The sequence below is a fragment of the Fusarium tjaetaba genome (assembly GCF_013396195.1).
Source record: "Fusarium tjaetaba strain NRRL 66243 chromosome Unknown NRRL66243_c0000348, whole genome shotgun sequence".
In the NCBI taxonomy this organism is placed as follows: domain Eukaryota; kingdom Fungi; phylum Ascomycota; class Sordariomycetes; order Hypocreales; family Nectriaceae; genus Fusarium; species Fusarium tjaetaba.
This window is the reverse complement of record NW_023501544.1, coordinates 22226-35095: the sequence shown is the minus strand read 5'-3', so window position 1 is coordinate 35095 and position 12870 is coordinate 22226. Positions and strand designations below refer to the sequence as shown.

General features: G+C 48.8%; 7 protein-coding genes across 7 annotated transcripts; 1 reads left to right on the top strand and 6 right to left on the bottom strand.

Annotated features, from left to right (window-relative positions):
- Positions 1-96: 96 nt before the first annotated feature.
- On the bottom strand, positions 97-438 carry FTJAE_12602 (major facilitator superfamily transporter; the record flags this gene model as incomplete). Its single annotated transcript, XM_037345666.1, has 1 exon — positions 97-438. One exon carries the CDS (start codon positions 436-438, stop codon positions 97-99), a length of 342 nt encoding a protein of 113 aa, XP_037200348.1.
- A 40-nt stretch (positions 439-478) lies between these two features.
- Positions 479-1883, bottom strand: FTJAE_12601 (major facilitator superfamily transporter; the record flags this gene model as incomplete). The annotated part of the gene is made up of 4 exons (XM_037345665.1): positions 479-1240; positions 1296-1658; positions 1708-1778; positions 1832-1883. 4 exons carry the CDS (start codon positions 1881-1883, stop codon positions 479-481), a joined length of 1248 nt encoding a protein of 415 aa, XP_037200347.1.
- Positions 1884-2530: 647 nt separating this feature from the next.
- Positions 2531-4146, top strand: FTJAE_12600 (transcriptional regulatory protein pro-1; the record flags this gene model as incomplete). The annotated part of the gene is made up of 4 exons (XM_037345664.1): positions 2531-2900; positions 3003-3274; positions 3334-3685; positions 3731-4146. 4 exons carry the CDS (start codon positions 2531-2533, stop codon positions 4144-4146), a joined length of 1410 nt encoding a protein of 469 aa, XP_037200346.1.
- Positions 4147-4220: 74 nt separating this feature from the next.
- FTJAE_12599 (5' 3' nucleotidase) lies at positions 4221-5335 on the bottom strand (the record flags this gene model as incomplete). Its single annotated transcript, XM_037345661.1, has 4 exons — positions 4221-4728; positions 4779-4972; positions 5023-5141; positions 5191-5335. The coding sequence occupies 4 exons, from the start codon at positions 5333-5335 to the stop codon at positions 4221-4223; spliced, it is 966 nt and encodes a 321-aa protein (XP_037200345.1).
- Positions 5336-5778: 443 nt separating this feature from the next.
- FTJAE_12598 (uncharacterized protein) lies at positions 5779-6751 on the bottom strand (the record flags this gene model as incomplete). The annotated part of the gene is made up of 2 exons (XM_037345660.1): positions 5779-6149; positions 6211-6751. The coding sequence occupies 2 exons, from the start codon at positions 6749-6751 to the stop codon at positions 5779-5781; spliced, it is 912 nt and encodes a 303-aa protein (XP_037200344.1).
- A 207-nt stretch (positions 6752-6958) lies between these two features.
- FTJAE_12597 (uncharacterized protein) lies at positions 6959-10038 on the bottom strand (the record flags this gene model as incomplete). The annotated part of the gene is made up of 5 exons (XM_037345659.1): positions 6959-7296; positions 7424-7854; positions 8138-8498; positions 8559-9073; positions 9677-10038. The coding sequence occupies 5 exons, from the start codon at positions 10036-10038 to the stop codon at positions 6959-6961; spliced, it is 2007 nt and encodes a 668-aa protein (XP_037200343.1).
- Positions 10039-11117: 1079 nt separating this feature from the next.
- FTJAE_12596 (uncharacterized protein) lies at positions 11118-12675 on the bottom strand (the record flags this gene model as incomplete). Its single annotated transcript, XM_037345658.1, has 3 exons — positions 11118-11258; positions 11314-12125; positions 12186-12675. 3 exons carry the CDS (start codon positions 12673-12675, stop codon positions 11118-11120), a joined length of 1443 nt encoding a protein of 480 aa, XP_037200342.1.
- Positions 12676-12870: the final 195 nt, after the last annotated feature.

Genomic DNA, 12870 nt, shown 5'->3' with positions numbered 1-12870 from the left:
TTGATAACACCTAAACTACTAAGACCACGAGCTAACAAGTCCCAATATCGTCCACATATTCCTATCCCAGAGTCATTGATCCATCGTAAAGTCCTGTCAAATACGCGACCGCATCTCGACGAGCTTCCAATAGCGAGGAGCCAGAGTAGTGCGAATCTTCTTGCCGTAGATAATCATGGGCACAAAGAGAGAGCCAATCGCGAATGCAATGCAGCCACTGATGATGAACATGTTGGTAAGACCCATGGATGTCAGCCAAGGAACGATGGCAAAAGTGACACCAACGGAGACGGCATTTCGCATGAACGCAATACCGATGAAGGCTTCGGCGACAAGCTCACGATAAGTATCGATGATGAGAGTGAAGGTGATGTCGCCGTTAGCACCAAGTCCAAAAGCAAAGAATGCTCCACCGAGGGAGGGATAGATCCAGTGCATGCCCTAAGAATGTTAGCGAAAGATGCTAAGATCAAGGAGGTCAACTTGCGCGAGCAGCTGTAGCGCCAAACATGATGATTCCACCGGCCATGAAAAAGGTAGGAATGACAAGAGGATACAGTCGCATCTCAGGCTCGTAGACACCGCCATTGCGTCGTGCAAGCCGAACGACAGTCCAATCAGCGAGAGGTCCTCCATAGATACTTCCAAAGATATTGCCAACAAAAGGACCAAGAGCCATGTATCCAATACCAGCGGTCGTGAAGTTGTAAGGAGGAGCAGAAAAGACAATGGAGATGATTTGCATGAAGATGACAAGCCAGCAGACTCCAGAAGCAAACTGCAGAGCAGTGAACATGACGTGGGGAAGAGTGATGACATGGAAAGGCATCATGAACAAGCGAGGAAGGTTTTCGCTTGTCGTGGTGGTAAGACGCATGCACTGGCGGTACGAGTTCATGGGGATGGTGGGATCAGTATGAGTGCCGACGGTGACAAGCTCACTGCCAACCTTGTCCTTGGAGTCGACGTCTTTCATGGCGGGGTTATGCTCAGAACCAGCATCATCGTTCTCTGCCTCGCCGACCGAGACGGGAATGTACTTTGTCTCCTCAAACGCAAAGATGAAGACGACGAAGAGAATTGTAAGGCAAATGGACAAGGTGTAGTATGACCAGCGCCAGCCTTGGTTGGCAGCTTGTGTACCCGCGGCCATGGGGGTGAGAAAAGAACCGACCATGACAGCGGTGAAGTACACAGCATTAGCAGATCCGCGATGATGAACGAAGAAGAGGTCAGAGATCTACAACTCATTTAGCAAACAGTCTAAAATATCAAGGGCAGGATACGATACTTACAGTCATCTGAACAGCGGTTTCGTTGATAGCACCACCAAGACCGGTGATAATCATGGTGATGATCAACTCAGGATAGCTCTGCATTCTCGCTGTCCACCACGAGACACCAGCAAGAACAGCAGTGGAGACGATGTACGAAGAGCGACGTCCATACTTGATAGCCAGGGGGATGAAGAACAAGCAACCCATGGCCAGACCAGCTAGCTGGGCGGATTGGGCATTGGTCAACTGCTGAATGCTAACGCCCATGTCGACAGTCATCTGCTGCCAAAAGACAGTCTGGATGGAGACATTGGTGAAGGCAGCGACCGTGACGGCGATGGACAATCCAAAGTTGAAGAGCTTTCGCCATGTAGGCCAATTCTAAACGTGTCAATTAAATTTTTCCTGATAAATGATGGGAGATACGCACGAGAGGCTCATTGGGATCCCTGGAGGGCGTTGGCTGAAGAACGAAGCGCGACGCGTCGGTAGCTGACTCGACTATAAATCAATCAGTAAAATTGTCGACGATGAGGCATGTCATGGTGTTTTACCCAAGATCAGGCGGGCCTCTCCCGGGATTGGGATGCGATCGGTGGAGGTCATGATGGGACTTGGGGCTCGCTTGAAGAATTGAAAATGGGGAAGACAGTGGATGCTGAAGTGAATCGTATGATGAGAGAGGCAAGCACAGGGACTATATATCCCCCTTCTCTATCTCAGCCCGGTCCGTGATATCACAAAAAAAAGGTAGTGTACAGCCACCAACATGCAGTGCAATGAGTCTTGTTCTGCACGAGACAGACTTGATACGGTGGCCGTCGGCCGTTGTCTCTCCAAACTCAACTTCGGCAGTGCGTGTCAACAGTGACTACATACGGAGTATAGGGGGTCAAGGGTCTGGTCTGTGTGCGATTAGCTTCAATCTCCCGCTATCTGCCTCTGACAATCCCTGTCTGGGCGGTATCTGCAAATCACGAGCAGCCTCCATCTCCCCGCATTCTGGCTATTCCCACATACGAGAGAGAAAAATAACTTTGTGCGTGGGCGATAACAAAAATGTGTCCGGGCCGTTGTGATGATCTAAACTGCTTTAGGTCGATACACGCGCGGCGCCTCTTTCACCCCTTTTCGTCTATAAACTTCCATCCCCAGCCCCGCAAAGTCAGAATATCGCCTCCTTTCGTACACCCACCATTCCCAGCTCCATTCACCCATTAATCCCTGACTGAGCACCAAGATCTAGAGACACTATGGCCCGATCTCGTGGAGGCTGCCTGAACTGTAAAGCCCGCAAGCGAAAATGCGACCAGGCTCGCCCGGAGTGCCACGCTTGCTCCCAAAGGGGCATGAGGTGCCAGGGTTACTCGACTCCCCTCCGCTGGGTCAACGGCGTCGCTTCTAGAGGCAGATTTGCCGGCGCCTCTGTCCCCGACGCGTCATTGGTCGTGAATCAAGGGGCTGAGAGTAGTCAAGACCTCACTTCCATGGATTCCGAGACTTCCTCTGCTCCTAGGCACGACACGTCGAGTCCTGCGTCGGGCTCAATCTCGTCGTCTGCCTTTTCGCCGCAGACCATTGGCGTGCCGTCAGCAGATGCGCAAGACCCGAGATTCCAGAGATGTACGTATGCTGTCATCACTCATTCATTCATTCACTTTACTCCTCATTTGATACCCGAGGTAGGTAGTAGTCCATTGTAGGTGATGCTAATTGTTTCGCTAGTTATGAACAATGGCCTCAATCGGCTGTACTCTACGGAAGCAAGCTCTTGGATCAAGCCCTTCTTTGAGCAGATGGCTTATCAGAGCCCGGCGCTGGTCATGATCGCTGGTGCGATACAGCTCTACATGGATGATGGCAATCGGGGCATGTCCGTCAAGTCGATGGAATACACCGACCTGGCACTGCAGACGTTCCGACAAGAGCTTTCCGCTCGGTATGAGCGAATGCACCTCGCGACAATATGCGCTGGCCTGCTAGTATGCTCACTCTGTGTACGTGTTCCCTTATCTGCTTATTCCCGGCGCGAGTCTCGGAAATTAACACCGTGCAGCTACTGCAGACCCAACCGTGGACAATGTACCTCGAGCTCATTGTCGACGTCTACGACCTCAGGACCAAGCTGAGCACCGTTGGTCAAATTTCCAATGATCTCCATACCCAGCATCTTCTCGAGGTTCTTGGTGTAATGGATCTTCCCTCCAGCGTCATCGGTCGAGTAAATCCCTCCATCGGCGTCTGGAAACTCTTCCGTCGTCTTCAAGATGATCGCGACGAAGGCCGAGCAACCGGCGTTGAAGTCGTATCAGGCATTCCCCGCTCTCTCCTCGATATCTTTGCGAGCATCGTAGACAACGATCCAGAGTATACCGAGACACGCTTCTGGGATTGGCCGGGACAGGTAGGTGAGTCGCTGCAGTGCCACTACTGGGAATGCTGGCGCTTGGCAGGCATACTGGAAATCCGTCGTCGGCGAAGAATGGAGCGAAAAGCACGAGGGCTCCCAGATCGAGAAGACGGTATTCCGGGGAAAGGACCAGATACAGAGGTCGTTCTATGCCGTCTCATCTCATCGATAGATGCCCTGCAAAAGGCCTTTGAAGAGCCTCGCAACCAACACCTCCTCGTCCACAACGGCCTACCATATGCCGTCGTCAACGCCGGTCTAGAAGTCCCCCTCCTCAAACAACATCCAACCTGGAAAGCAACCCTCGACGACGTCAGGAAATCACTACTCGGCACAGATTCCTTTGATCTAATCAATACTATTTTCGAAATGCTCGATGAAGCATGGGCGAACGGGACAAATACTTTTGACATTGAGAATGCAGCACGCTCTAGGAATCTTGAACTTGCTATCTTTTAAAACGGTGTTAGGGAATAGGTAATCGGGCGCATGATACACTCTAACTTATGACTCTCTTCTGTACTATGGTACTACTATTTATCGCCTGAAATAAATGACGCAACTCGCTGGATGAGAGACTTTGTATACTCCGTGCTAGGCGCCGAGTAGTCAACCGTGTAGAAAGACACAGACGCCTTGCCATTCTCAACGACGTATGTCTCACCGGGGAGAGAGCAATCACCGTTGATGCAGGCATTCACACCAGCGGCGTAAGGCTTGATGTTGGCCCAAGTAAACGTACCCTTCTCTTTGTCGAGGACAGCTTCATTGACGTGGGCGTTCCCAGTGAATCGTGTCTGAACGAAATCTGGGTTTTGGTTCTTCTTTGTTAAGACGGGGAGATTGACATTGACGCCGTAGCCTAGGGGGAGAAGAGGACCGTTCTTGGGAGATGTGGCGATGAAGTTCTCGACGAACTTGACAGAAGCTTGAGCAGCCCATGTAGCAGGGTTAGTTCGGTTCTTGACCTCAAAGTAGGGGACTTCTTGGTTGCTTGCTGAGATGGCAATAGCAGGAATTCCGCGGTTGGTAGCGGCATATCTATACATCGTCAGTCCGGGTATCTTCTTATTGGATTGGTGGAAACGTACGCTGCACCCGCAGTCCCAGATAAAGTCCACACGAAGCCTCCCAGGTTGGTTCCGTAGTTAGGTCCAGTAACGACAAGATCAGGAACGCTAAAGTTGGCAAACTTGGGAAGGACGTAGTCCAACGCGACGAAAGTGCAGGCAGCGGGAGTGCCGTTGTAGTACCAGATCTGGCTGTCCTTGGGGTCGTGTCCAACCTACGTCATGTCAGAAGCTAATTCGAAAGGTCATGCTTGGGAAAACATACTGAAGGCGCACCCTTGGGAATCAAGTCGTACTGTGATGGAGCAGTCAAGTTTCCTTCAGTGGTGAAGTCAGAAGTACCGCCTTTACCGCTCTGCTTTGTCGCAGGTGCAACGAGCCAAACTATGCCTATGTTAGCATTGTTTCTCGATATTATTCACAGGGAGCCTACCATTGTGACCCTTCTCCTTGAAAATGCGATACATCTCGCGCAAATTCCCAGAACCAAATCCATCGTCATTGCCCAACAGAATATTCAAGGCATTAGCACCCGAAGAGAGCAGAGCTGCTCCAGCAATGAAGGAAGACAGACGCATTGTCACAGAGGTCCAGGGTATGCTATTGATGCCTCGGTCAAAACAAGAGAAGACGTGCCCCAAAACAATCAATTGAGCGATGTCGACGATCTTTTATCTAAACAAAGTCAACGGAGAGCGGCCATGTCCGCTATCGCATTGCCAAGACTTCAAAAGTTCCCTTGTCTATCATTATAGTATCTATCGCTCGCGTGCTCTCCTTCCAAAAGTAGACAAGGTGAGGAGACGATGAATATGGCCGTTAATACTGCACTAACAACTGCTGCGGGATTTTGGGAGGAAACAAGATAATCAGCTAGCGTAGCTTATCTGTCGCACGCGGGGTTGGGAACCAATAATGTGATAGCCAAGGCTACCCGGATATTACGGCGACAAAAGATCCTGGTTTCTCAGTAGAGGAACAATAATTGTCCATTAGAGTTTGATATGCTTATTCGCTAGTGCTACAGAAGACTAAAGATCATGGCGCCAACACCAAGGAGGATAGCAGCCCCCAAACCTCCAGCTCGCGACGCCGAGTTCTCATCTTCTTCTGGCTCATCATCATCACCTTCCAGCTCCAACTGGGGCTTTCGACTACCTGGAACAACCTTGTCCGGGGCAATACATATCAGCCTATTCGTACCAGCAGCTGAAATGAGCAACGGGATGGTCTGCTGGACCCTCAAATCATACTTGTCAAAATCCTTTCGGTCCTCATCACCGATAAGCCCGGTCCACAGTCCACTGCCGAAAGTTAAATAATCTTCCGGCAGATCGAGATATGGCATCTTATCTAGTGAACAGCGCGCCGAGGAGAAATTCCGTGGGATAGCTGAGATATAACAGTTAGCGCATATAGTCAGACATCCGAGACTGGGTTCAGAAATAGGTACTTTGACTGATAGAAAGGAGCGCCCTGCATTCGTCGCTGAGGTCCAGAGAATACAGACTCGGGCATTTGGTAGCATCCGCTGGAATGCCATGCGTTGAATTCTCGAATTCACCGATGCATTTCTCGCTAACGACGCCTTTGCATGAATGATTCTCGTATGATGTATTTTCAGAAGCATCCATATCCGGGGGGTTCTCGGAGGTCCTGTTTGAAGCTTCCAGCATAGATGGGCAGACCCGTATATCTGAATTCTTCCGGTCTGCAAGTGTTTTATGAACGCTTATGAAAGTGCTGAGCTCTTGACTGGTATCGACGCCTCCGAATACGATACCTGGTCCGCGTCTGTCGGTTACAGCGAGGGTTATGTACCATGGCCGATTCTGCCCTGCGAAGCTGGTGCGGGCTGTGCGCGTAGAGTTGTAGATCAAGTAGCCCTCATCAATTCGTCGGATCTCGGTAGTGCAGTCTTTGGGCAGCGAGGAATTCTGTGCAAGACATATTCCTGCCAGGTGTAGGAAGATGACAGCGAATAGTCGAAGCATTGTATGAATAAACATGAACTGGCAACGATGATGAATCTGAGCTTTGAGGGTGCCCGTGAGAGGGGACTGGCAAGATAGATATACCTTTCGAGGCTTTCATGCTTTTGGCCCCCATTTTATATGACTTCATTGCAGTTCTCGGCGTTTGCCTGTTTAGTTGTGCCAAGCATTTCTTTAAGCTTATTTGCTAGTCTGATCATACACAGCCTACAGGAGAGTGAAGATCATGACGACAGTACTGAGGAAAGCAGCCCCCAGGCCTCCAACTCGCGACCCCGAGTTCTCGTCCCCTTCCTCATCCTCATTCTCGTTCTCTCCATCTTCAACTTCCTCAGTTCCTTCTAGCTTCATCTCGGGTTTTCGACTGCCAGAAACAACTTTGTCAGGAGTAATGCACACCAACTTCCTATCACTGATACCACCGCCCGACACCACCGTGAATATCGGAATAGTCTGCTGAACTCTCATATCATAAGAGTCAAAGTCATCATAGTCGTCACTACCTGTCTCCCCAGACGAGACTGAACCGGCATACGTCCAATAGTCTACAGGAACATCGAGATGTGGTATATTGCTGAGTGTGCAATTCTCTGTGGATATATTCCGCGCCTCGACTAAGCGAAAGAAAGGAATTAGCCATACAGTAGGACGTCAAAGTAGGCTCCAAATTACCTGTTTGGTACAAAGTAAGGTGCTTCTTGCATTCATCGCTGAGGATAAAAGCACTGGAACTCGGACAATTTCCACTAGTGCGTATCGGGAGAGTCGAATTCTCGAATTCCTCGATACACGCGTCGCTTATGACGCCTTTGCATGACTCATCTGCATCGCCTGGGTTCTCAGAGCTGCTGTTGAGTCCTTGGAACATGAATGAACAGACCCCGACGGACTTGTCAGCAACGAGGTATCGAGGAACACTTATGAAGCCCTTGATCCACTGTCTGGAGTGAGCGCCGTCGAATGTGCGGGTTTCGTTGCGTTCGTCGGTGATAGCAGTGCTGATATAAAATGGATCTTTTGCTCCCTTGAACTCAATGGGCAGGGTACCCGATGCATTGAAGAAGATCGCGCGTTCGTCAAATTTACCTCTAAAGTCGCTGGGGCTGCATTCTTCTGGTGATGAGTAAGTTTGGGCGAGGCATGTTCCCAAAAGGTATAACCATGTAAGAGTGAATACGTAAAGCATTTTTTATAATTTACTAGCAATGCTGGAGTGATAATTGAAGTAAAGTCGTGCACAGTCGACGGCCAAGGTGGCCTTATAAATATCCTTCATGTTTTGGCCCCCAACTATATGACTTCATTGCAATACTTGGCGTTTGCCTCTTTATCCGGGCCAAGCAATCCTTTAAGTTCATTTGCTAGCCTACTTATACTACGACTCACAGAAGACTGAAGATCATAACAATGCCAACACCAAGGAAAACAGCCCCCAAACCTCCAACTTGTGACGCCGTGTTCTCATCTTCTTCTTCCAGTTTCGACTCAGGTTTCCGACTGCCAGGAACAACCTGATCAGGAGCAATGCACAACAGTTTGGTTTCAATACTATCATCGCCGTTTGCTACAGACATCAACACAGGAATAGTCCGCTGAACTCTTTCATCATAAAGATCGAAATCATCAACATCACCTTCGCCATCTAGCTCTGTCCACCAAGTGCCGAAAGTCGTGTAATTAGCCGGAAGATCGAGATACGGCATCTCATCGAGCGAACAACGCGTCGAGGAAAGGTTCCGTGCCGAGGCTGGGAGGAAGCACGCGCTTTATTAGTGATGACTGTGACACGGAGTAAGCTAATACCTACCGATGCCAGCAAATCCTTGTCTGCTACATTCATCGCTCAGATTAGAGCTGAAAACGGAAAACTCCGGACAAAGTTCGCCGGGCGCAGGAATCGGTATGGTTGCAGTCTCGTTTTCTCTGATACACTTATCGCTGATGACTCCTTTGCAAGAGTGTTCCGCATCAGTTGGATTGTCGGAGTGTTTTCTTACGCCTATCATCATGTGCGAGCATACCCGGATGTCTTTGCCATCAGGACTTGCACCATTTCCTCGCGGAATGCTAACAAAGGCACTGAGCTCTTGAGCCGGGTTGGTCCTAGGGGAGACCCCAGCTATGAACGGGGGGCGCAAGTCTGTTACAGCGGCGGTTATGTACCATGGTTTCGACTGCCCTTCGAACTTGTAGGACAGTGTGCGTGTCGAGTTGTAGATTTGAAAGCTTTCGCCGACTTGCCGAATTTCCTTGGCGCAGAGGGAGACATTCTGTGCCAAACCTGTACCTGAGAGGTGTAACAAGATGACTGCAAAGATGCACCTGTATATGTTGTCCATTCTTTACAACAATGAGGAAGTAACTGAACTCCTTGATGCTTTTTGGAGAGGGATGCTGGAATGATTAAAATACTGCTGTTAGAAGGGCAATAATTGCAAGATAATTACTCTTCGTATTTCGGCCCCCAACTACATAACTTCATCGCAACCTCGGAGTTTCCCTAATTAAGAATCCTCTGCAATGCAAATCCCCGGCTCAGCATGTTATCAAAGCGCCAAGGCGGCGCAAGCTGAGCCAAGACGTGCTAATTGGTGATCATTGCTTAAAATCTCGGGTATTTTAGATGAATGACATGCTGGCAGGAAGAATGACGTATTGCTACATACCAGGTTTGACGAATGGCTGTTTATTCGCTACCTGTGGCATTCTTATCACAATTGGGGCCCGTTTATGCCTTGGATCTGTGTTGTTGAGCTGGCTGGCTAAATTCAGTTATTAGAATATCATTTTCATATTTTGTTTCCAGTCACTAGTATCTATTTAATATCAAGATACACACAGGGTCCTTTTACTCAAATAATACTTATTTTACAGCCTTAGGGCCGTGTTGGCGGGGCTGTTAATAGATGCCCTTAAGCACTGCACCTATCAATGGCAAACCAATGGCCATTGAGGCTCCAAGTGCCGTAATGATAACCCCCGCCATTCTGATGATTGAAACATTGGTTGATGATATTCTCATATGCGTCCCAGCACATCTGCTGAGGCATCCCTGGGCCTTGGTACTCGAAATGGCATTTGCCAGAGTTACGGCCGTTCTGGCAGGTCCGCTTCCAGTTCCCCTGTCCAACCAGTGTAGTGCAGAAGATCTCGCGATCTTTGTAGTTTCCAGACCTGTCGGTACAGGCTCCAATGCTGTCGCTGCCTACTCCATAGCCACCGCATTCTGCAGCCTTGGTTGTTGCAGCCAAGCTAAGGGCGCCAAGGAAGAAGTTTCCGGCCTTCATTAGGACGAATGGCAATTGAACTTGATGACTTGTCAGTTGTGAGAACCTTTAAACAGGTTGGGAGTTGCTGCTCACGATGCTAGGGGAGCGAATATAGAGTATTATTGGAGATGAAGGCTTGAAGACTTGTATTAATTTTTAATGGACTAGGCATCAGACTTTATAGGTGTATTTGCCTGTCCTACACGACTCTTGCAGCCTTGAAATGTGTCGGAAAAGTTGCCGTGGCCCGTCATATAAGCGGGCTTGGCAGAGTCGGTCTCTGTTACTGTGGAGACTTGCTCAGTCTTTCGATTTGCCAATGGCCTCAAAATGCCGATCCCAGTTCAGCTTTCATGCAGAGTTACTCTTGGCATGTAACTACTACGTATTACAGAAGGTAAGCAGTCCTGAAGCCGTACCCCATCGGCGGCCGCTCCATGCTAAGATGTTTTGTTTGGGGTGACTATGCTGTCACAGGCTTTCGTCAAGCACAAACCCAAATAGTGGGCGGATTCAGTCTTGTAATGCTACTAAGATTTCTATAACACATACACTTAGCCGAGGTAAGATCTAGCAGCTTTGATCTTAAGAGTAGCTTGAAAGGAGAGAAGTATATAGAAGTTAGACATGACTAAGCAAATAACTGCAGGAAATTGCCAGACCAAGCGTCGAAGACAAGCCTTTAATAACAGTCTGATCTCAGTTTAACGGGCTCATCTATGGAGTAATTCCAAAGCGCGACGCTCAAACTTGAGTGAAAACTTAAAGTTGTCATAATTGGGGGCTGTTTATGCCTTGGATCTGGGTTCTTGTTGTTGTTGAGCTGGCTAGGGGACGGGAGAAAACTCAGGACCTTGACCCTAAACGATGCAAATATCTAGATCAATTTATCCTAAGCTTAGGAACTCTTTGCAAAGTTTGTTTTGACAACACCTTACATCAAGGTTTGGTGTTTTGTTGCCCCCTGAGGGCTGTTCCTTGTTTTTGGTATTGCTTTGTTGGCTGACTAGAAACTCTGGGGTTGGTTGAACAGATCAAAGTCGGTGTATCGGCCTTCCTGCAGGAGCGCATTCGTCCTCGATGTGAAATCTTCTGATTCAATGTCCAGCGTTTGAGGAATGATGGGTAAATTCCTCTTCATTAGCCCAAGGGAATGTTCCAGTAAGAACCTGACCATCCATCCATCCAACTTGTGGCTTTCCGTCGACAGCAGACAGAGCTTTTGAAAAGTCATCAGTCTATTTATCTATAACATGTCAGCGGTATGTATGGGATGGCAGAACTTAATCTCACCATAGCTTCTGTGGCTGGCCAGTACTGTCGAAGTTCAGTCAGCGCCTCAAAATTGGTGTTCAATTCCTGTCGAGCTTTTGGGATATCCTCTGGCTCTCCTAACAAGAGCGTGTGCAATAGAACAGCAGACGCTACAGTAGTCATGTGTCCAACAGTCGGATAGTCCTGCCGACATCCACTCATTTGACGGGAGGTATGTAATAAACTGCTGAAAGACGAAGCGTGGGATTTGCACAGCGCGACGTGATCTTCTTGTCCTGGGTATGATTGCTCCTTGGTTTCGAGAGAGTTGAAGTAGACTAGCGCGGAAAGGTGGTTGAATACTAGATGAAGACCGATGAAATGTCCTCCTAGGTCGTTCTGCTGGTGACTGTAGATATTCTGTATCGTCATCTTCATATTCCCCGGCAGAGTGGCCTTCCATGATTCGAGCTTCTGGCCTATGAGTTTTATAGCATCACATTTGACCTTTGGGACCATATCTCCCTTGGCCATAGCGCGGTTCAAGCCTTGAATTTCGCCAAAGTGTTGGATCAAAGTCACCATATATGCAAAGATACCAGGAGTTCGACTATGATTTTTGACTGAAGACGAAGGGCCGAGGCGTTTGAAGGACGTTTCGTCGATGGGCAGAGGAGATGAATCAGGACAGTGAGGGTTATCCAAGTGCCGAGGTATTCCAAGTCCAGAAGAGCACCAACGATCGAGTATGTAAAGTGACCACCAAACTCGAAGAGCTGTTTCACTCGCGATACTTGGGTCATCGGGCGAAAAGTTGAGTTGAAGAACCTCAGCCATACCAATCGCAATTCCTGCAAGGCATCAGTAAAATCCGCAACTCATACATCTATAAACCCAGCGATTGAACTCACGGAGAAACAGTGTCTCTGAAGAAGTATGACAGTTCCCAGCGCTAAGAAGTGACAAAAGAATACACGTCTGCACATTCTCAATACATACATTCTCAAGATCTGCTTGAACCAGCCTCTTCGCCTCCTGCGTCAACGGCTTTTCCAAGGCGCGATGTTCAGACTTGGGCGAGAACTTTGAGCCCAGAGCACATATAGAATAGAGCAAGGCATCTCCGATTTCCTTCCCGCGAACTTGTCTCCGAAGCGTTTCCTGGTGGAAAATACTATGAGCACGGCCGTCGAGATGCATCAGATAAGACTCCACAAACTCAATAGCCAAATCATCTGTCAACCCTGGGTCAGATTCCTGGGTTTCTTTGGTTGCAGATGTAGTGACGTGCGAGGAGCAGGCTAGGTTCTTGCGCTGACAGTTACTGCACGGCGAATCGATCGTCCGCCTTACACACCGCCTCTTGGCCTCTCTGCATTGAAGACAAGATGTTGCTTTCATCGTTGAATTGGATTAATAATGTTTCTTTGCGGAATGAAATGGTTGAGATTGGGTAGTTGAGTCGATGATAGGGATTATTAATGATGAACCAATCGCAGGTTTGTGAGGCCGAAAGTCTCCGAACAGGCTGCGGCCCCGCTTGCGGAGTGTTGAGGTTGTGATTCGTTAGAGAATTGGGGAGTCGGAGACGCTTGA